The 23,641-nt window shown below is 45.0% G+C and overlaps 1 protein-coding gene across 1 annotated transcript in view; it reads left to right on the forward strand.

Annotated features, from left to right (window-relative positions):
* LOC147732918 (histamine N-methyltransferase-like) overlaps positions 1-23,641 on the forward strand; it is a 236,057-nt gene that overhangs the window by 102,989 nt on the left and 109,427 nt on the right. The window contains exon 4 of the mRNA XM_086958880.1: positions 13,347-13,477. Coding sequence (XP_086815006.1) covers positions 13,347-13,477 — 131 coding nt within the window. The remainder of the gene's footprint in view (positions 1-13,346; positions 13,478-23,641) is intronic.

A 23,641-nucleotide genomic window follows, 5' to 3' on the forward strand; every position in this document is an offset into this window, starting at 1 on the left:
TGCCAAAAGGTATTATTCCCTCGCTGAGTGAAATTAATGTACCCTTCCTTTTTGTTGTTTGTCAAGTGAAGCAGAGAAGGAATTTTGCTTTGAATGGATTTAAATTGTTGTTTCATTTGTTTGTTTGTATCAAGAGGAGAGCATTGCGTCACACGCATGGTGCTGCTATCGGTTGATTTTCACAGGCAGTCATACTGTGATAGGTCAGAAGAAATTGTGTTTTTGGTTGAGGTGGGTGTTAAACCTTCTCAAGCAGGAACCACAATCCTTGTTAGGATGAACCACAAAAGTCATGAAATTAACCTGCGCTTAACCCTATGGTAGCATGGTAAAAAAACATAGGGGCCTATCAGGATGGCAGACAGGCCTGCGTCCGTCCGCCACCCCCGAGGTGGAGGGACCATCTGCAGGGGCAGCGGTGGTCCCTCCAGTGCAATTAGGATGTGACCGCCACCCTGGCGGTCACATCCTGTATCTTTATCCTTGCAGCGGGTGTTGCTTGAAGCAGCAAACGCCGCAAGGTTAAAAATGCATGTTTTACAATTACATGCACAAAGCGGCATGGCACCGCGCGGTGCCTGCCGCTTTGTGCATGTAAATGCTGGGAGGTCCCATAGGTAACCCCCATGTGCAACCCCCACCCCTTGACACCCTGGGGGCCCGCAAGGGGCCCCCAAACACCAAAGATCACATGCTTTTCCACGGCAGAAAAGCCGCTGTGGAAAAGCATGTGTAAATGCACATCCTAATTTGGCTGACGGTGTCTTGCAGACACCGCCACCAAATAGCCCTCCACACCCCGTGGATCAGCGGCGGACTGACCTGCCATCCGCCGCTGGTCCCACCGCAATTCCGCCGCCATCCTAATCTGGCGGTGGGTGTTTTCTGTGGCTGCAGCGGTGAATCCGCATCCTCCAGGCCGGCAGTGGCTTCCGCCGGCCCGGAGGATGCGGTTTCACCGCCATCCTAATCGCCCCCTTCGTTAAAGGCTTAACTTAGACTGTGTTAAAAATGTATGTAGCCCACAAACATAATAAAGTGAGAGTAAAATATGGGAAAAATTCCACACCAATTTACTCAATAACATAATAAAATGCAATAAATATTTTGAGATCCAAATGACAATAGAAGTAGAGATATGAAACTTCAAAGATTTCGGTAAATATAGCACCTAAAAGCACAATTATCCACTTGTGGTCATCTGGTCGTGATAGACTGGGGGGAAGTCATAAGTTTAAGCTAACCATGACGGAGTGCGGACAGAATACAGGAACTAGGTTAGGTCAACTGAAAAATCACCTTCTCAAAATTTGGTGTGAAGAATCCAGTTCATGGTGGAGGAGGCTAAGAGGAGTGAGAAGAGCATTGCAGATGGCCAATGTTGTAGTGCGTGTTTCCTGTTGAGCTTTGTGAATCATCATTGCTGGAACTTCTCATTGGTGGCTACTGTGGGCTGTTGCTGCAGTGAAGCAAAGTGCAGATTGAGCATTGCTGGTGGCCTCTATAGCAGGAAGAGTGGGGTCCACAATATCTTTGAGTTGGTGGTAATCCTCAGTGGCAGTGTCTCTCCATGAATGGGCTTATTCACAGTCACAATGAGCTCAAACTTTGAGACTTCTCCTTTCTTCACAGAGGACTTCACACTGATGGCAGCCAATGGTCTAGGACCTGGGCAGGCACCTCTTGGGGATCAACAACTCACTCTGTCAGAGGATAGCAGGGGTCAGGCAGGTTCACTTGCAGCAGGTCTGTGGGGCTGTCACAATGAGGCCTCTGGAGCTTGTAATGTCCCTGTAACTCATAGTAGGAGGTCACTCTCATAGTACTGGTCCTCTCTCCTTCAAGCAGCAATGTAGACCTCATGCAGCAGGGTAGTCCTCTGAGACACAGGGCAGGCTACAAGCAGCAGTACAGTCTTCAAGGCAGTCCTTCTGAACTCTCCACAGATCTAGAAGGGCTCCAAGGTGCTGAGGGTGAAAAAAGTCTGGTGTTAAGTTCTTTGTGAGTGTGTTGGATGCAGCACATTCAATATGAATGATTCACATGCTCGTGTCACTGTTGAAAGTCTGGATGCACACACAGGAGGCACCTGAAAATGCTGAATAAAGAACTTTAGTGATATGATGCTGTCTCCGTAGTGGATTAATAAGCATGGATTAATCGTGTATAAGGAGTTGATACATTATTGGTGTACTTATGGTCAAACAATTGGATTACCAGGAAGAAAGAACTTACAGCATGGTAATATTCCTACGCTCAGCAGTGGGACAGATTGGCGCTCAATTGATGTGCCTGCTTGGACACTTTAGTATTGAGCTGTGATTTTGGGGACAGTTCACAGTATCTGTTACACGCAATAACAAAGGTTTCTAATATAAATGAGGATGACGCAAATAAGGAAAGGAGTGCATTCTTTTATGACTTTTTTGCAACTTTCTAAAAGTGACATTTGAAGTAACAATTCCTCAGACATCAGATCTGACATTCCTACCTATTTCCAAACAATAGTTATCACTTATAAAATGTAATAATATAAATCAATGTTATCCTATAGGAGAGATAGCCCTTGAAAAAATGAAAAACGATTCTTGGAATCTTTTGCTTCCATGACAAGTAAAATGTACAAGTCCATGTCCAGTCTTTTCAATACACTGCACCCTGACATATGGGCTGTTTAGGATCTACCATAAGGGTGACGTATATGTATTCAAAAACAAGTTCCATCCTTGGGAAAAGGTTTATTTTCTTAAACTGCACACAGCCTGAAATGGCAGTCCTGAGTAATGTTTTAAAGGGTTAGTCAAGTGGGCGGCACAAAAATGGTGCCAGAGCACTAGTAGCATTTTATTTATTAGGCCCTTGGTAGTTGTAGTACCACTTTACGGTGGCCTTGTGAGTAAAATAAGTGTGCCAAATGGGTGTAAGTTAAATTTGATTGTTTAAGTGTGTTTTCACAAGCTCTCAGCTTCCCGACACCCAGTGTCCGGCTCCCGGCTAGAGCACCTGACCCTAAAGTGGTCACAGGGGGTTCCGGTGTTCGGGGGGCACTCGATCAACAGCAAGCAGCAAAGTTGTCGGTGCGAGGCTGTGGGTGTAGGTCATGCGGCAGTGTGGTGCAGGGCATTACCACTTACCTCTCAACTAGCTGGTCTGGCCCCGTCCAGCTGCCCAGCCCATTACACCAGCCCACAGTGCGCCCACAGTGCTCCCATAGTTTCTCCAGCCGGCAGAGTGGCCTTGCGAGACCTAAGTGGCCTCATTCTTTGGTAGGCTGGTGGAACAAGTAGAAGCTCAGGAGGAGATCCAGAAGAATAAAGCACAGAGTGGGTAAGGCTAGCACCATGAGTTTCCTCCATTGGGGAGGAAGTGGCCAGTATTCTGCCGGTGGAGCTTGCTCTTTTGGTGAGATCACTCGCCCCTGCCTTTTTTGGTGTGCACTACTATGCAACAACCACCCAGCAATATTTAAATCTCCACTAAATATTTAAATCTGCACTATTGTCTGTCACCCTACAGAGAGGCACCTTCCAGAGAGGCACAACCCCCAGTGGCTTGTATATGGCATGACCATCCATTGCTGGCTACATTTGACTAGAAGTCCGTTGGTGATTGCGAGCCAAAGGAGGGGGAAGACAACTTCAATCCCCAGGAGCAATTTCGGCTGCTACCAAGTAAAACCCCAGCAATGCACCCGAGGCGTCCATTTCTTTTGCTGGGGCTCCTACAATTATCACCAATATTATTGGCACAATAAATCAGGAAATAATGTCCTGTATAGACCCAAATCCTGATGGAAAGGAAGTCCAGCTAGTCTTTGGGCACATATTGAAAGAAATTAAACTTAATTTGCTACGACCAAATAGCCCCCATAATCCTAAAATTGTTAGCTGGTTTGATGATGCCTGTACAAAAGCACTCAAAAACCTTCATACAGCTCTAAGGACTAATCCTAGGGACCCTTTGCCAGTTAAGATATTACAAGATTCCTACAAAGATGCAAGGGAAGCAATACTGAGAGTCATGAAGGGGTCGAATAGTAGAGACTTCTGGACTGTCATTAAAGCCCCCTTTTTCAAAAATGACACAGATATAAACATCGAACTTCATTAGAATGAGGATGCGTGGGTGGCACATTTTGAGAAGCGTTTTGTTAGATTAGAGGCAGGAATTTCTCAACAATTGAATTAAATGAAGACATTCTGTCCTTTGACTTGGGGGAGTGAGATTGGAACTGGAACATTGTAGTTGATCTAATGCCCCTGGCCCTGACGGGGTTCCCATTGATTTCTTCTTAGATAACCTGGATTCATGGGCCGAACTTCTGACATCTGTTTCTAATGGTATACCTAAAACTTGCATTCCCTCTTTATGGCAAAAGTCAGACATAAATCTCATTTATAAAAAGAGAGATAAGGCCAGTAGTTAAACTCTATATACCATTTTGTTACACGATAGCACAGCTAAACTAATTGGACAGGTATTATTCAATAGATTAGAGACCGGGGCCCAAAAAAGCAACATTCTAATTCCGTAACAGTTAGGAGCAGTAAAGGAAAAGGGACTAGCGATCAATACCTTAACCTGAATTTACTCATTTCCACGTATACAGTGGCCAAGAAAAGTCATTTTTACATGGCCTTTATGGATTTGATGGGTGGTTTTGACTGTGTCATTCACTCCAATTTATGGGAAAATATGAAAGGTATGGGAATAGAGCTGACAATAATAAGATTGTTATGGACAATGTATTCACAGGCTACCAGCTGTGTCTGATTCAGGAGAGATGGAGAGTGCACAAGAAAGTTTGGCATCTCTAGGGGTGTCATACAGGGCTGTGTGCTCCCCCCATTCCTCTTCTCAATATACATCAATGGTGTGGAAGGCGCACTGATGGGGACCACAGTGGATGTCCTTTAAATTAACTCCTTTATGCGGACAACGCTGTCCTGCTGGCGAGAACTGGTAACGCATTACAAAGAGTAATAGGAGAATACCCAAAATATATGAGGAGCCTTGGGCTCCAGGTCAATGAGACAAAATCTTCTGTCCTTGTGGCAGGTCCGAGAATGAAGAAACCAATACGTATTTTTACAGAAGTGGTGGACACCTTCTCCTACTTAGGGGTCCTGTTTGACAGTAAGTGCATCTGGCAAAAATTGGCTCCAACTAGAAAAGAGGATTGGACCTATCTACAGATTCATGAAAAAGATAGGTACTACATCATTGAAAGTAAGTAAAAATATTTATGTGGCATAATCCATCTCTGCTGCCGCATACTGGGCACCTGTCTGGGGGTCGGCAGACATAACACTCTTTCAACGAATAGAGGATGGCTTTCTAAAAAGATTGTTGGCCGTACCACAATCCTGCTGCAATTTCAACTGCAACACACAGTTGGGAGTACTGTACATTACAAATAATGTCCACATTGCTCCGATTTTGCTGTTGCATTCTGTATGGAGGAGGGAATCAGTAAACCTCACCATAGACACTCTGAAAGATTGTCTAAAGCTTGATGAAAAAGAAAAGATCGTGTAGCTTCGAAACATCAAGAGCACTTTAAAGTCCATTGGCCAACAAAACCTATTTGAGAATCTGCATAGTTGCGTTAGCTTCTCGAGGACCAAATTGAAGGGACTATTATTAGCAAAGCTGGAAAGTGATAGGTGGGAGCTTAATCATAGAAGGATGACAGTCATCAAATATCAGTTAGCGCCTAGCATATCCACTAACTTCTGTTCATATCCAACCTTTGTCTCTAACCGTCAACGTAGATTCAAACTTGCCAGATTTTGGCTTAATTATATCCCGCTCATTTTAGGCTACCCCACTAATAAATATTCTGTTGAGATCCTCCCTTTTTTTTTGTTGTCCCTGCGATGGTGAATCCCACCAGTCTAATCTGCATTTTCAATTTTTTTGCAAAGTTAATAATGATGAAAGAAAGAGATTTATTGTCCCACTTTTGCGCAGGATGACGTTTACACAGTGCTGTTCAGCTCTCTATTTTCTGCTCGGGTAATTCTACCTGCTATGACCTAGCATCATTATTATGGTCTGCCATACAAGAAGGAGGGGGCATCCTTAGCATTGATTGTCTGACAGTTTAACACCTGGTTTTAAAAATGTTTTAATCTAACATAGATTTCTATGTATCATGATAATGAATTACTACAAGCGCTTTAGCACTGGTTAGAAGGGGTAAAGCGCACAGAGTTCTAAAGCCAACGGAGGGAAGAAGGCCAAAGGTTTGGGGGAAGACCACACCGAAGGCTGTCAGGTTTAACATTGGTGTTGCATAGGAGTGTTGTATTGTGAATTGTTGACATTCACCCTAGCTTTGCTAGTAATGTAATTGTGTACTTTTTGGGAATTGGGTTAAGAAAAATGTGTATTAAATTGAAAAATCATTCCTCTCTTTGAATGGAAGGAGATAGAATTCCTCCAGAAGATTCACCCGCCTATGAAATGATTTGAAGTTTGAACCCTCTATGTGTATGTGGTTAAGAGAATGGAATGAGCTAAGAACATATGCTTTACTTTCGATGGTAACTTCAGTGTGAGAAAGCTTGACTATCTGAGATGTAACATGCTCGAGAGAAAACCACAGACTTCACCTGTACAGTTTTAAGCACTGAATGAATGAGATCAGGTAGGAATTAAAATGGAACGAAAAAGATTGAAAAAGCATGTGAAAAGTGAAATGTGAAAAGAGAGTATGGAAAAGCAACACCGTGTTCGGTGGAGCGTGTTTCCAGCAATAGTGAGTGATACTGATAACAAGTAAAATGATAAAGGGTCGGTGAGAATTAAAATAGAAAAGCAAAATATTGTGAACAATTCATATGAGGAGGACACATTTTGGATGACTTATGTGATATAAGACCTTCTCAATGCGATGATGATCAGAGAACAAGACTCATGGAGCAGGGAGAAGCAGGAGATCCTTTGTGCCGCTGCCACAATTACACGTACAGAGCCAGAAGTTCCAACAGCACCTGGGAATGAAGAAGCAAGGCAAAGTGGAGTTGATCCAACTAGTGGTATCATTGTTTCTACTATACCTGTTTTAGATAATGTGCTTACTGTTGACACAGTAATTACTACTTCTGCTGCTACTGCAGAGCAACCAGATTAATCAGCAAGAAAAGTGATTATTATTTTCAAGCAAAAATCTGAATATGGGGAATTTTTATGAGGTAGTATTACTAGAGAGAGATACATTCTCTATAATGTGGATTTTTTGAAATACATGAGTAATGAAGCAGCTAAACGTGAATGTGATACATATGAGAAATTTGAGGAGCTGGCAGAAGAGTGACGTGTTTATCTGTCTAAAAAGTAGGGGTGGGCAATGACTTGCTTGTAATGCTGAGTTCCAATAAAACTCCACCAATCACTGCATGCAACTCGCCAACATTAATTTTATGAGTGAGATTTGCCATCTCCTAACGCAATATTCTGGCGCTAGGATGGTACCTGGTGAGATTTTCTCAACATGGGCGGTCACAGACTGTCACAACGTTGGCAGTGAGAAAGCTGCTGCTCAAATAGAAAATCTTCTTGAGCTGCAGCAAAGAAGCAGCACCCTCTGGCGCTGCTTGGTGCCATTTGCGCTGATTTTGGAGCACGCAACAAGCTCCTGCTGATAGAAAATCAGCGCAGCCTTCTGAATCCGCCCGCTTGCAGAACTCTGTAGAATCTCGCTGAGTTTTTATGTAACTCTGCAGAGTTGTGAGGTGTGAAAATCTGCGAGTTCCATTCACCCCTACGAAAAAGAAAGGTTTATGCAACATTGATATAACGTATATGACTGAAGATGAGTTAAATGTAATTTGTTTACTCTATCTACAGTCACACATGATGGTGTTAGCAAGCTGTAGTAAAAAATGTATGGCTCTAATAAATCCAGAGATATATGAGGGCCAAACCCTAAAGGGGATGGCAAAACACAGAAGAAAAATACATGGAAAGGAGTCTGAAAAACAAATGGTTGTGACTGAGTTTCCATAGTGAGAAGATCTGATGTTTACATTTCCTTCGTGTAAGTATGATGGAAAGCAATGTTTAGAATGCAAAACTATTTCTCAGGTTAGAGGTAGGGGTTTTGTGAACAGTTCACATTGGAATGAAAACAATAATATAGTGAAGAATAACATTTCCTGCCATAACTGTGGGCATCTTAGACATTGGAAGCAAGAATGTAGACAATATCCTGATCAAATTCAGAATGATTTTGATTCCCAAATGCAGCAGAATCCAAGTAAGTTAGCACAGCATGAGCCCTGACATATCAGGCAATGGTCCTAGCTAAACAGTCTCCTGTGCAAAATATACAGAATCAAGGACAATATGATATGAATGTACCTGTAGCTCCAGTGATGTAGCAGAATATACAAGGTAGCAAAGTGCTTGAATCACCAATAATTAAGGTTTTCCCCAATTGCTAGCAAATATGAGTGACTCACAATGACGGTACCTGAGGGGGGGAGGAGCCTTGCATGCTTGCTGCAGTCCTAGATGCAGAATAGAGTTTCCCCTATGTAGATGGTGATGCAAATGGCCACCCAGTATCATTTCTGATTGATACAGTTGCTACCCACACCACTGTTTGCCCCCATTGAGACTGCAAACCTACCCCTGTTGGCAAAAGAAAAAAAAGTTAGTATAAGTAAGGGAGAGCTAACTGAGCAGGGCTCAGCAAATCTTAGCAAAAGTTATAATAAAAGTTGTCCAACTTGAGAGTGATCACGAGTTCATAATATGTGACACAAGTCCTGTAAACCTATTAGGTAGGGACTTCCTCTGAGAAACTTAATTGCATGATCTATTGTGCACCAGATGGTGCTGCAGTTCAAACCCAAGTTTAATACTGTTGCAAGAATCCTGCTCCTAAACAGAACTGTGCACAGAGACCCAGGACATCAGTGAATTGTGGTGTACCAGAAACTCACCACAGTACCTAGAAAACCCCAACCAGCTAGCATCAGTGTCACATTAGCTCATCGTCCTATAGCAAAGTAACCAATGATCAACCTAGAACATGCGACTTAGGACCAAGTCAGGAATGGTGGGAAGGGAGAACACTCTTTCGTTATACTCTCATACCAGTCCACAACAGGAGTAAAATAAGAGACAAGGGTAAGGTTAAAATATTCATTTTAACGACGTGCTCTCAGGTGCGGTATCTTTGCCAACATAAGCAGACATATGATTAGAAATGATATGGTCAACTGTGTAATAACAAAGGTGCCAGAATCTCAGTTGGCTCACAGCTACCATTTGTTGGGTCTAAAAATGTTAGCCGATCATTTCGAACAACAACTACAATGTTATGATAAACTTGATGGCTTCAGCACTCACTGTGCAGACTAGGGGCATGATGTAAGTCTAGGGATGTCGAAAACAAGCCTTTTCTCATGTGCAGACATTCACGAAGCCCAACTTACAAAAACAGCTATATGCAGTGTTGTGCAAAAGCGGCAAAAGGTAAAATGGCGTTTAAACTTCTAATAAGCCATGCTAACATAACATGTGTGCAATCCAGGCTTAGGCCACACTACAATACTTACCCTTCAAAAATTAAGGGTGTCATTTATATCTTGCTGGGACTACCGTCATCCCTCCATGGTAGCGGTTCCAAGTACTCCATTGAGTTGGTGGCATTCAGCCAGCTGTATGTATATGTGTGCTGGCTGAAGTGCCGCTGCACCAGTCTTCTCTGCTGGCAAACAGTACTCTGTCACCATCAGACTGGCGGTATTGCGCCAAGACTATTTAGATGTTCCTTCTGTGCTGGCAGTGTCCTAGCAGCGGTTTGCTGATCGATTGAGACCCTTGTTTAGTGGAGACTGGCAAGTACTACTTATTAATGTGCCAATATACATATATGTCATGTTTTTTGTATCAAAAACATATGTTAGAAATGTGTTATGTCCCTTTGTGTTACATATTGATTGCCACACACACAAAATACACACCCTATTGAATGCACAACCACAGGCACCACAGTTAAAACACCCAAAACCACAACAAAGCTGTTATTTTTTTCAAATGGCAATACAGGTGTGCTCAATTTTCCTCAAAAATTAGGAAATTGACCACTTCTGCGTTTTACCTAAGAAAAATATTGCATTTACAAGCAATGCTAAAAAATAAATGAGATTACAATTTTCAACACACAAATTTTAGTAGGACAATTGTACGCGTAGTTTACCTTAGATCCCAGCACAATAAAGTTGTTTGGCATGATGGTGGGTTTGGAACAGCAAATGAGGGATCTGGGCTCATGGGTAGAAGATGGAAATGGAAGAGGAAAACAGTTTTTACCTCATTTCCTTCATTTTTGCCAACTCAAAGTAGGAATAATTCCCACCACATTTGCCTCAACGTAAAGGCACATCGTAATCAGGTCAGTGGAATCCTTGGCTGGATTCCCGGCACCAGCCACTTCTACCTATGGTGCTGTTGACGAGAATGAAGATTCCAGTGGACACAGCAGGACTCTAACGGTCATTTGCCTATTGACCCCACAATATCAAAATAGAGTTGGTGGACCGCCAAGTAGGCAGGCGATGAAACTGTTTAAAAAGTGACAGCGAGACCGAGTCCGCCAAGATCCAAATCAGCCCCAAAATCATTTGTATCTAGTTCTCCTGAAAGATTATTTGCCTATTGATTTCGACCCACAGTGACTTTTATACGTAAAAAGATAGGACTAATTACAAGCGCAGAATCAGTAAAATACTTTCAGTGACATTAATGCAGCCTTTCCTCAAACTCTTCAATGCAATCTTACATGAGACACAAAGGAGAGAATGAAGCCTGTAACTGAAAAGACTACAGAACAGTGAATTCTAAAGAAAGTGCTAGGTAGTCCCCATAATTTCCCTGTAATGGGAATTTAAAAACAACAAGCAGAAAATACAGGCTAGTCTCAGATCTTTAAAATATCAACAAAATTGCCGTTCCATGCTGTCCTGTGGTACCAAATCCTGCTGTGATTATAGTTCAGATTCCTGCAGATGCAGAATAGTACACAAATATCGACTTATGCCAATCGTTCTTCTCCATTCCTCTTCATGAAGATAGCCAATATCTTTTCATATTGAGATCCTCAATAAAGTTCTTTTTGGTGCTGTATCCTACAAAGGTATGCAGAAAGCACCTAAATCTTTAATTAAATTCTAAAATTCTAAAGAAGATTTGGAAATTCTGCAACTACCCTGTAATTCTGTGCTAGTGAGATATATTTACTATTTGATGGTTGCAGCAAAAACAAAAGAAGATTGCAAGTTGGATGCAATTGTACTCTTGAACCATCTTGCTGGTAATGGTCTTAAAGGGTCTCCCACGAAAATGCATTATTGTATGAAAGAAGTAATCTATTTGGGTCACCATATTGAAAACAGGGCAGGAAAGAATATGTTTCTGCAATCCTGAGACTGAATCCTCCAAACATTTGAGGAGAAGTAAGAATGTTTCTTGCTACTGGGAATAGTAGACAGTGTATTCAACACTTTTCCTTCTTTGCAAAGCCTTTACTGAGGCTTCCTCACAACGATCTTTTGAATCCTGTGCAGTTTGAAGACGAATGCATGAGTGCCTTCCTCGTGCTCAGAGATAAACTCTTTAGTGTACCTGCTCTGAAAATTCACATTTAAAAAAAATATATATATTTCTGTCTATTCTGCCACGAGAGAGAAGAATATACAGTCACTGTACTTCTTCAAGAACATGGGAAAATAGGAAAAATCATGGCTTATTTTTCTGCCACATCAGATCTTACTGCTGCTGCACATCTTGGATTTCTGAAGTCGGTTGTAGCAGTTTATCTTGCCTTTCAGCAAAGTGAAGGAATTGTGAAGGGTTACACATAGGGAGCCTGACTCACAAACGTAAGCTTCCACTTTTGTATAAGTTTTCTACTTCTACTTTTAGGTAGTCACAAACTATGTGCAGAGTTAGAGGACTCTGTACTCCCTATTACTTTTGTGTGCAGAGGTCTTGGGCAGATAACTCCACAAACATAAGTCTAAGGGGTTCAGAGTCATAAAACCTGGCACATAGTTTGTGAATAACTAAAAGTAGTACACGTACACAACATTTTGAATTTACCTTTATGAATCAGGGCCCCATTGTGGTATTCCCTCTTTCAGTTGAGACTGTGCTGACTCATACACAAACTCAGCATGTGATAAACAGTTGTTTTTCTAAATCACAGTGAATAATTTTGGTGGCTGATAATATTTCAATCAGAATAATACTATGAGTTAATAGTAAGTGTACTACTATGAATACTCAATTCTCGGGCGGAGAACTCTGCATATAAAAGATAAGCCTGTCTTATATTTTTAATGCAGAGTTCTCTACCCTGACCATGGAGTCTGTCTAGTTGTAAACTTACTATTAACTTGTAGTTTGTAAATACCAAAAAAAAAGTAAACTTACATAAAAGTGTAAATGTACCTTTGTGAATCAGGCCCCCAGTTGCCATTTGTACAATGTTCCCTTCTGCTGGATTACTGTCCAACCTGTTTCTGTGTCGTCCTCTGACACATCCGTAGCTACTAGTCCCTTTTCCCAGAACACATGCATCTGCCACATCAGCTCACCAGTCTTGTGGTCTTCACCAAGCCAGTTCAACCCTTCATATTACAGATGCTGACCTCAAGACAAGTTCCCATTGACATTCACATCTCAGAATTCTGATTTCTACACAAAGATAAAATTGCATACAGATCGAATTTACCCTTAATTATGATCTGGACCATAGTCTGTGCCATCTAGGTCACTCAAACGTTTAATCGATTACAGCACCAATAGACAGTCTACAAAAATATTATCTGCATTAAGGCTCAAAATACACAATGGGTTTCCAATTGCACTTTCTATGGTGTACATCTGCTTTTCCTGTGATCTTCACTCAGCAGGGGTATTTTAATAGTTCTATAAGCAAGGCTTTTTGTTTGACATTTCTATATTTATTTTGATGCCTGCACATACAGTGCTCTTTCTTTCCTTAAACCTATAATTTCCCTCTTCCTACAGTAGCTTGGAGAGTCATGGGTTATTATAAACCTTTTTTTTCTCCTTGTCTCAAATAGAAAACTTGAATCCCCTTAAACTGCTTTAGCCAATTGGAAACCTAGTGGTGAAGAGCTTCAGGTATGCCACCCATTCACCTGAAATACTTTGTTGCTGCTAAGCATTCCCTATCTGATGTGTGATGCAGTTCGTTTTTAGGAAGCACCTGACTATTCCGAATGAGTTAGATGAATTTCTAGAATAAATTAGAGAAGAAAAATATTAAAGAAAATTACAAGCAAATATATTTTTTATTTCAGAGCTTGTCAGCAAAACACCACATCTTGTAAATATACATTTCATCTGGCATAATATGACTGTAGAAGAATATCAACGGGAAATTGAGGATAAAAAAGAAGAAATCAAATATGACATTATCCACATGATTCAGGTAAATATGCACACGGTATATGAACACTTTGAATAAACAAAACAAGGTTTGGCAAATAAAAGTGATCTAGACATTAAGCTGATAGGCCATATTCTTGAAAATAAAGTTCCTTTAGCAAATATAAAGAAGCCAGGGTCATTTAATGGTTGTCAAGATGGAAGAACCCTTATAAATCTGCAGTTCTCCTGCCCTACAAACTTGTAGCTCCCTGTTGGACATAGCCCTTTTGGCAGGTTCACCCTGAAACTTTTTGCATTCTCCTAGCCACCTAGTGTGCTGCTGCTGTGTGTGTGTGTGTTGCGCAAACGCTTTACACATTGCCTCCGGGTTCAGCCTGACTGCTCGTGCCAAGCTACCAAGGGGGTGAGCAGTGGTTATCTTCGGTGTGTAACTCTCTTGCACTGACTAGAGTGGTGGTTTAAGCTTGGCTTAGGCGCAGGCCCTCGCAGACTAGAAATCCCATTGCTAACATTGGTTGTCAGGGTGAGGATAGGTCTTGGGTTTGCGCAGTACCACAGCGACAACTGGCTCGAGTGCAAAACTCTACAATTAGATAACCACATGTTTGGGGATTATTGTTTCTGTTTTTATTTTCTCCTCAAGAGTGTCATTTTTAAATGGTGTTTTCTGCGCTTTAATGTTTGGTGGCAGAAGAGAGAAAATGACAGGGCGGGGCTGCCAGGAGGTGGGGAGGTTCCCATAGATAGGGAGTCCCTCTCTGGGTCCAGTGCCCCATCCCTTTTCCTGTCCCCAGAGGTGTGGGTGGATAGGAGGGAAGAAAGGGAGTGTGGAGGAGAAAAACCTAGCTCGGGAGGGTGGTTATCCCCCGAGTGTAGTGTGACATGTCTGGATTCACCAGTAGGGTGGGATCCAGTGGTGGCAGCAGAAGTGAGTCCAGTGCAGGAAGTCTCGTTCCCAGAGTATGGTACCTGGTGCTCAGTATGAGGAGTACAGGTTGAGATTCAGGGGCAGTAAGGAACTGTCTCACCGGTCTTGGGGGGCGTGTGTGGATGAGTGGTGTGTTGCACTGGACGAGTGGGTGTGAGTTCTTTTGGTGATAAGGAGATTACACAGGAGGTGGACCTCTGGTTGTGAGCTAGAGGTCCTGCAGAGGCATTGGGGAGGGATTCCAAAAGTAGTGCTTGGGTATTTTCCGGTCCTGAGTGGTGGAAATGGTTCAGTGTAGCCCATCTAGGTCCCAGTGGAATGGGAGGGGTGTAGGGACTCACGCCCTATCTCAGTGGAGACAAAGTGAATGTGGGATGGTGTGGCCCATGGTGGCCCGAAACCCCGTCTCAGGGCCTGAAGGGTTTCCTAAGGGAGCGCCAGGTCGGGGGCCTAGGCTGTACTTGTAGGCCATTTGAGGAGGATCTTCCAGTGTCTAGAGGACGTGGAGTGTCTGTAACCAGAGCTCCATTGGTCCTGGTGTTGGGTAGTACTGCTCCTAAGTGGAGGGTTCAGAAGTCCTGGTTGAGGGGTGAGAGGGAAAAAGAGTCTCCAGTGGAAGAACCATTGGGCCAGGGGCCAGCCAGAAGGGCTGAGTCACCAATGAGTGACCATGGTGATGGCACTTCTGTCCTAGGCATCTCTACGCCCTGTCAGGTGGACCGGAGGTCACAAGATTACAGCCAGGCAGACTGTCACATGACCAATTAGTTATGTGTCACCCTCAAGGGGGGGCATGCGTGCTCCCCAGAAGTCCTGGTTCGCTGGGCAATTGTCTGACCAAAGGGTTAAGCCCCGAGGTTGCGGAGGCCAGGTTTAGGTTCAGCCTGACCGGAAGGGAAGGGCATCTGTAATCAGTGTCCTAACCGGTTTGGCTTCCAGGGGTACCGCTCCAAGGTGGGAGGATGCAGAACTCTGGAAGGGGGTGCTGAGGGAAGGCATCCTCACCTCTGACCATGGTGCAACCTGAGGGTTTAGATCCTAGGTTGGGAGATTAGGAAACTTCCAGGTCAATAAGGAATCTCTGCCAAAGTACATCTGCTGAAGAGACTGAGGAGGCTGCCCTTGCTCTGTGTTCAGGGGCTCGCCTGCAGTTTGTTGTTTCCACTGAGGAAGAGGAAAGGGGACTTTGCTGTGTGTTGTGTCCCCCACCTGCTTGAAGAGGGACAGTGCTGTGTGCTTTGTACCTCCAAAGTGAAATAGTCTCCAGATCCCAGGTGGTAGACCAATTGATGAAGAGAGGTCCTGAACTGGTGGGAGAGTTGTGTTCTGATGGGTGCTTTCCTTGGGAGAGTGCAGAACCTCAAAAGTAGAGGTAGGGTGAGGAGACGCTTTGCCCGTGACCTCTGGTCAGCCTGAGGGTGAAGACCCTAGGTTGAAGGATCAGTGGTAGTTTGGAACAAAACTGAGGGGGAGAGTGGAGAATGGCTATTATGTGCCAAGGGTTACTGCCCCCCACTCTGTGGATTGGCAAGGACCCGTGACATCTGGATGGCCTAAGGCCTGGTCCTGGCCGTGGACAATCAGGGAGTACCAGTGGGGTAGCCTAGTTGGGCCGGAGAGTTCTTTTTCAGAGGGAACCACGTGGGTTCAGAGAGATGTAGAACAGGAGGGTGTCCCTTCCATTGCAGGCCTGCGTCTGTGTTCTATCGCCCAAAGCAGGGAAGCCCATCAAGGGAGTGATTGGTCTGCACTGCGTTTGTGATTATAGGCCTCTGAGCACTTTAGCACTGTGGTCCAGTGTAAAGTGTGAGTGCTCTCTGTGTATGTGCGGTGAGATTGGCCTGCCCTCCCATAGGAATGCATGGGGGATATGTGTGTCCATGGTAATTCCTGATATGGGGGGAGTGCAGGGCCGTGTTTAGTATGTATGAATTCGTAAGGATAAATGCTGCGCAATGGCGTGCGCAGATTTATGGTGACTCGTGGAGAAATGCCACTTTTCGAAGTTGTACAAAAGGGGGTGGTGATGGACGGAGCATCTGAATCAATCAAACACGCACACCCAGTCAAAAGATCTGGGTTTAATCCATCACCGTTCTTTAGCCCACTCCGCCACCCCAGTTCAGACATTGCTATATGCAAATCAGTCTGACCCTGTGCCTCATGGGAACAGTCCAGCCCGAACAGCCAAGCCATGTCTTCCCTGGACCGGAAACAAGATTCGGAGGACCGGTACAAATGGGGGGTGGCAGTTCGGACTGGACTGTTCCCATGAGGCACAGGGTCAGACTGATTTGCATATAGCCATGTCTGAACTGGGGTGGCAGAGTGGGCTAAAGAATGGTGATGGATTAAACCCAGATCTTTTGACTGGGTGTGAGTGTTTGATTGGTTCAGATGCTCCGTCCATTACCACCCCCTTTTGTACTGCTTTTGGCCGCCATAAGTGTGGCAGGGTATGCTCAGACATGAGTCCCTTGCTCACTTTGCCACTGGATTCAAGCAAGCCGGGCTGAAGAAGGCTGTAATGCCAGAAACTGGTCCTCGGAAGCTTGTTTCCGGTCCAGGGAAGGCATGGCTTGGCAGTTCGGGCTGGACTGTTCCCATGAGGCACAGGGTCAGACTGATTTGCATATAGCCATGTCTGAACTGAAGTGGCAGAGTGGGCTAAAGATCGGTGATGGATTAAACCCAGATCTTTTGACTGGGTGTGAGTGTTTGATTGGTTCAGATGCTCCGTCCATTATCACCCCCTTTTGAACCACTTTTAGAAGTTGGCATTTCTGTGTGCTGTGTGTCTGCCTGCCTGATGTGAATTGCATGTCTGGCTTGTGATTGACAGGAGCTGAGGGGTGTGGGTGGCTCCAGGAGACAGGGTGAGTCAGTCCAGTGATGAATAGAGAGATCTGCATGCAGATCGGAGGGAGGAGTTGCACCTGGGACTTGAATAGAACTGTGCACAGGCTGTACAATGCTGGCTCCACCCCCCTGTGGTTTGTCTGATCATTGAGCCCCCACCAAACAAAGGGAAAGAGGAGCTTTGAAAACACAATGCTCCAAAGCCCCTCTAAACCAGTTCTGACTGGTATCCCCAAGCCCTGTGCTGAGACACAAAGGGATTTGCTAATATAAACACAGGGGCTGTGACCCCATGAAAATGTTCTGTTTTTGTTCATGACCTACCTGCGGGGCGTGCTGCTGGTGGGGCCCAGGGGGGGCTGCCAGGAGGGCTTGCCTCCCTGGGCCCTGCATTGCCCCTTCATCTAAGGACTTATTCCCTTAACTACAAGACCTTTTGCCTGTTTTAGCGCCTCTGGAGTGCTGGACTTTGGGAGGAAGAGGAGAACGTGTGGACTGGACAGTACAGCGCTGCAGAGAGAGGGAGACGGAATTCCCCCGCCGTAGGGATTCCCCCAGTGATGCAGGAACAGGCGGGTGCCCACCCCGCCTATTACGCTATTTAAAATAGTGGGTGATCACCACACATGGCCGCTATATGCCTGATTTTGCGGGTGCCTACCCCGTGTTATGTGCATTTCTGGAGCGGGTGCCCAATCTGCATTATGTGCCTCATAGGGGGTGCCCCCCGCGATTGCCGTAATCTGATGCGGGAGCCCACCCCGCTTTGATGCCGAGATTGTCTTTGTGGCCATGGCAGGTGCCCACCCCACATTCCTCTTTGCCTTTGCTGGTGCCCACCCCACATTCTACTAGTACAGTGGTCTTCAAACTTTTTGATGTCGAGACCCCCTTGTCAAACCTTTTTAGGCATGAAGACCCCTTCTGACATTATTTTCTAGAAACTGATTCTCCTCGTCAACATCTATCGACAACCATAAACGCCTGTTAGACCTGGCACTTTTGGCATGTTTCCCCTGTTTTTTTCCATTCTGACCTTCATATGAAATACGGTGCATTCGAGTCCTTTTCCTTCACAAATTGCTGCCTAGCACCAACCTATTAAAGCAAACAAAGGATGGACAGAATGCTGACAATGCAAACATTCTCCCCCAGTCAAAAGATATGGGTTAAATCCATCCTTCTTTTGCCCACTACGCCACCCCAGTTTGGTCCCAGCCATTTGCAAATCAGTCTTGACCCTGTGCCCCATGGGAACAGTCCAGACCAAACCACCAGGCCAAGTCCTCCCTGGACCAGAAACAAGCATCCTGGGACAGGTTTCAGGGTATGTCACCCTTCTTCCGCCTGGCTAGCTTGAATCCAGTGGCACAGTGAGCAAGGGACCATCATCTGGGCATACCCATTCCACTTATGGCGAAAAGTATTAAAGCAAACATATGATGGACAGAATGCTGACAGTGCAAACATTCTCCCCCAGTCAAAAGAACTGGGTTAAATCCATAATTCTTTTGCCCACTACGCCACCCAGTTTCGACCCAGCCATATGCAAATCAGTCTTGACCCTGTGCACCAACGTAGGCAGGATTGTTTTTGTACGAAAAAGAGGCACCTTCCTTCACCAAAACAATCCTGAGGGGCGTTTTCCTATTTCTATGTGAGCTGAAGAAATGCAGCACACATGGAAAAATGAAAAAAACTAGGAGAAATGTTTTCATTTCTCCTCGTTACGCCTCCACTGAAGAGGTGTCAGTTTTTGGAGCTGCCCCAGGTTAACATGATTCTGTAAATAGGGGGCAGAATCAAAATCCATGGGCTTTGCCTGGAAACCCCACGCAAAGCACATGGAACACCACCTTGACGCAGAGTAAGGCAACGCAGTGACTTGCGCTGCTATGTCTAACTCCATATCTATGAGGCAATGCATAGCCATGCAGGGTGATTTTGCACTGCCTCATAGATATGGTTGAGATGCTTGCGCCACCAGAGCATGCAAAAAATTGATGCTCTGGCAATGCAAGTCTCTCATACATAAGCCCAAACTATTCTGTATGTTTTTTAGGTCGTTCACCTTCAGCTATCTACATATAAAATAATGGGCAGCGTAAATGCAAAATACTGTAAAAAAAGTTTTAGCTCAGTGGGAAATGCACTGTAGTACTTTATAAAATTTCTAATAGTTAATGCACTGCTGGGGTCTCTGTGTAACCAGAGAACCACAGAATTAAATCTTGATTGGTGCAGTGGAGAATAGTGATGTTTATTTTTAGTGCTACAAAGTCACAGCCTGTGACCAAAAGCACTGTGAATATGTAAGTCAATTTTTTATATTTGCATTACACACAGGGTAATATAGAATGCTGCAAAACATGTGAATAGTTTTATGATACAATAGTTCTTTCAAAATTTAGTTTTAATAATACCCGAGTGTATGTAATGCAGTTTTCTTTGTTTTACATAACTGTCCCTTCAACACGTCTTTAGGGGCACTAAGGGCTGTGTAAATGCAGTTAAAATTAAAAGCTAGAACTTCCCAGCCCAGTTGTTAACTCTTTGCACTTACACAAAAAAAAAAACATCTTTGTCTTCACAAAAAGCCAGAACTGCTCCCAAGCATCACACTTGCAGATTAACTGAGAAGGCACATTTGCCTTTCATTCAGGCAAGCAGCTGATAACGATCTCAATTAGATCTGTCTTTTTGCAGGGACAAGTGAAGCTGGGGCATCTGCGACCCCCTTCCTAGAACTCCACGACCCCCCTGGGGGTCGCACCCCACAGTTTGAAGACGTCTGTACTAGTAGGAAATCACTGCTGTGACCCGAGGAGACACGCAAAATAAGGAAGTCAGGCCAGCACCGCCTGACTATGGACGGGGCCTGGTGGGCTCCACTTCTGCTTCCCCCTGCCTGGGGGAAGCCGTACAGCGCCTTGTGGGTCTCCTGGTCAAGTCCCGGTCCCAGTGGAGAAAGACCAGCCACATTGCACTAGTGGCGGGTGCTCCTGTGAGGTTAGGAGAGCCCCACGTGCAGTCTACCAGCTGGCCAGGAGTCCCGACGTTGGAGCTGGGACCGCAGATGGGACCGGCGCTGGAGGAGGAACCCACAGAGTTGCCCCGGTGAGTGGAGGCTCCAGTGTGCACCGGGTAGTGCCTTACAGGGCGCAGTGTTGATACTTGAGCAGTTTTGCTGTTGCGGGCCACTCCTATAATGTTGCCATTTTATTTTAAAAAGTTCCGGCGTGGAACTTGGGTGGAGGCCATTTGTTTTGCGACACCCAGAGTAGGGCTTTGCCTGATGACATTGTTGGTGTTTCCTGGCTTCCTGAGCAGTCCAGCAGAAGAGCAGTCCGCTCCCACGTGGGCACATTGTTTTCTGGGCCCTAATGTAGGCCCAAGGGGCATGTTGGTGCCAGTACCTGTTGACTTTCTCTGTTGCGCTGCTGTAGCGGGCAACTGCAACGTTGGGCATGTTAAGTTTACGAGCCCCAGAGGGGGGGGCAGGTAATTTTCCCCAGCTACCCCCCGTGATAGAGGGAAGCTGCAACATTGCGCAGATCTGTTCAAGAGGGCATAGTGAGTCCCCAGGCCCACGTTCTGTTTCCTAGCTGCCCAGCACTTAGTGGGCAGGTGCAACGTTTAGGCCAGTACCTGTGCACACTTTCTGCGTGCTTCATAGGCAGCATCCCTGACATTCTGGATACAGGGCATTTGAGCCCAGAGCAAAGGCCAGTTGGCCTGGGGTCAGTTGGTAAGGTGCTATGCGCACTTTTTTCTGGGGAAATGAGGCCTATTGCGTAATAATAATAATAATAAAAACATTTATTAAGCGCCTGGTTACACAAGAGAACAGTGCGTCCCCGCGCTGAGAATGCATTCCATCAGAACTCCCAAGACGAACCCAGCAAAGAGGGGAAAGGACAGAAGGATCTTAGAATCACTGGACTTTGGGGAACAAATAGGTCTTCAATTTCAGCCTGAACCGTAGTTCAGATGGTTCCATCCTTAGTTCAATCGGAAGTTCGTTCCAGTATTTACTGGCAAGGAACCTAAAGGACCGCCCTCCCATCCATGCTCTGCGGATACGGGCCACCACCAGCTGCATACTGCCCATGGATCTCAAGAACCGATTAGGACGGTATATGGTCAGCATATTTTGGAGATAGACAGGGCCGCGGCCATGTGCTATGCGGTGGGTAATGCACATGATTTTAAACCGGACGCGTTCCTGCATAGGGAGCCAGTGCAAGGTTTGTAGAGCACGCTTCCCAGATGACTTCCTGGGTAGGTTCAGGACCAATCGAGCCGCCGCGTTCTGGACACATTGAAGTTGATTCAGGCCCTTTTTATTTAGTCCACATAGCAATGAGTTCCCATAATCGAGATGGGAAGTAACTAGGGCATGCACTAAGGTTTTCCTCACATTGATGGGGAGTAGATCTAAGATTTTGCGGAGGACCTTTAGCATGCCATAGCATTTCCCGGCTACAATCCCAACATGTTGGGAGTATGAAAGATTAAAATCTAGATTTTTCACCGTATCCGAGGGAGAGGGCATAGTGCCCAAATCCGCAGGCCACCAGGCTGAAGTCCAGATCGAGGGAGACGAACCGATTATTAAAAGTTCAGTCTTGTTCCTTTTAAGGCACAAACAGTTATTCTTCATCCAGCCAGCAAGTGCCAACAAACAGGCGGAGAAATTCTCAGCTGCCTCAACTGGGTTATGGGATAGAGTGACCACCAGTTGAGTGTCATCTGCATATGACACAATGTCCTCCCCATAGGATTCTACCAGCCTTGCCAGTGGCTCCATGTAAAGATTAAACAACGTGGGGCTCAATATAGAGGCCTGAGGAACCCCTTGTCTGAGAGAACGAGGTTTGGATTTAAATGGAGGGCAGTGCACTTGAAATTTCTTATCAGCTAAAAAGAGCCCATCCATTCGTAGGCTAAGCCGGCTATCCCTATCTCACTTAAGCGAGCGAGGAGCCCTGAGTGCGATACGGTATCAAATGCCGCACTCAAGTCTAACAGTATCAAAGCTGCTGTGTGTCCTTCATCTGCTTTGCGACGAAGCAGTTCAGTGGAAAACAGGAGGGCGGTCTCCGTAGAGTGCTTCGCCCTAAAACCTGATTGGGAGGAGTGAAGAAGAAGATTATCCTCCACAAAAGTGACTAGTTGGCTATTAACCAATTTCTCCACTACTTTGGTGCAAAAAGGCAGGAGGGAAATGGGGTGGGGGTTATCCAACTGAGTAATACTCAAATTGGCTTTTTTTTTTATAGGAACAACCTGGGCCAGTTTCCATTCCTCAGGCACCAAACTTTCTTGAAATGACAAAGTTGCCAAGTTGCCTATATAGTCACTCAAAAGAGGTAGATGACTTCTGAGGATCTTAGCAGGGGCGATATCCATAGGAGATCCGGAATGGATACCCGTAATTATTTTTATCAACTCCTTCTGCGGAAGGGACCTTGAATTTCGTGAGATGACCAATTATCATAAGCCCATGACAGGTCTCCCCATCCGAGATATCTTCGGCTGGACTCTGCAGAAAAGATTCATAGATCTTCTCCACTTTGCTCACAAAGTGGTCAGCAATGGCTTCACACATCTCAATGGAAAGAGGATCTTTTATCATAGTTGTCGTAAGAGATGTTAACTCCTTATAGATTAAGAAAAGCTCTTTGGAGGAGTTATCAGATAGATCAATCCTCTCTTTTATGTAGTCCCTCTTAGCCTTTCTGATCAGACTATGGTATTCCCTTAGACTGCTCCTATAGGATTCTTTGCGAGCAGGGTCATAGTCTTTACGCCAAAGGCATTCTAGGACCTTGCATTTGGCCTTACCTACGTGCAGATCCTCACTAAACCATGGGGCTGATCTAGATCCGCGCACTGGGGCTTTATGAGTCCAAGGGGCCACTTTATCTAAAGCCCTAGTAACCCAGTCCTCATAGTCCTTCCAAGCTACCATTAGAGTCTTACTAAGCGGAGGGGCTTCCTGGCTTAAAGCGGCATCAAATACCTTATGGCTGAATTTTCTCCAATTCCTGCGCTTGGGTAAGAAAGATCGCTTGGGTTTTTCCCCCCTAGGCATACCTAGGACAATGAATGGAATTAGATAATGGTCAGACCATAGGATCCTAATAGGGGGAAGCATTCTAATATCGCCCCAATTAGAAAAGATGGGATCGAGAAGGTGCCCTGCTTGATGGGTAGGCCTTACATCAGACAATCTAATCATCAGGGCTTTCAGGGAGGTAATTCCGGATTGTGCCTAAGCACAGCAAGCATCCTCAAAATGCAGGTTAAGATCAACTAATATGAGGAGTTTACTGTACCGTAGGGCTGGCTGAGTCACCGTTTCCAGGAGGCTTTCAGCAAATTGCGTAGACCCCCCTGGAGGGCGATAAATAA

This window comes from Lissotriton vulgaris, chromosome 2_1 (assembly GCF_964263255.1).
Source record: "Lissotriton vulgaris chromosome 2_1, aLisVul1.2, whole genome shotgun sequence".
Taxonomy (NCBI): domain Eukaryota; kingdom Metazoa; phylum Chordata; class Amphibia; order Caudata; family Salamandridae; genus Lissotriton; species Lissotriton vulgaris.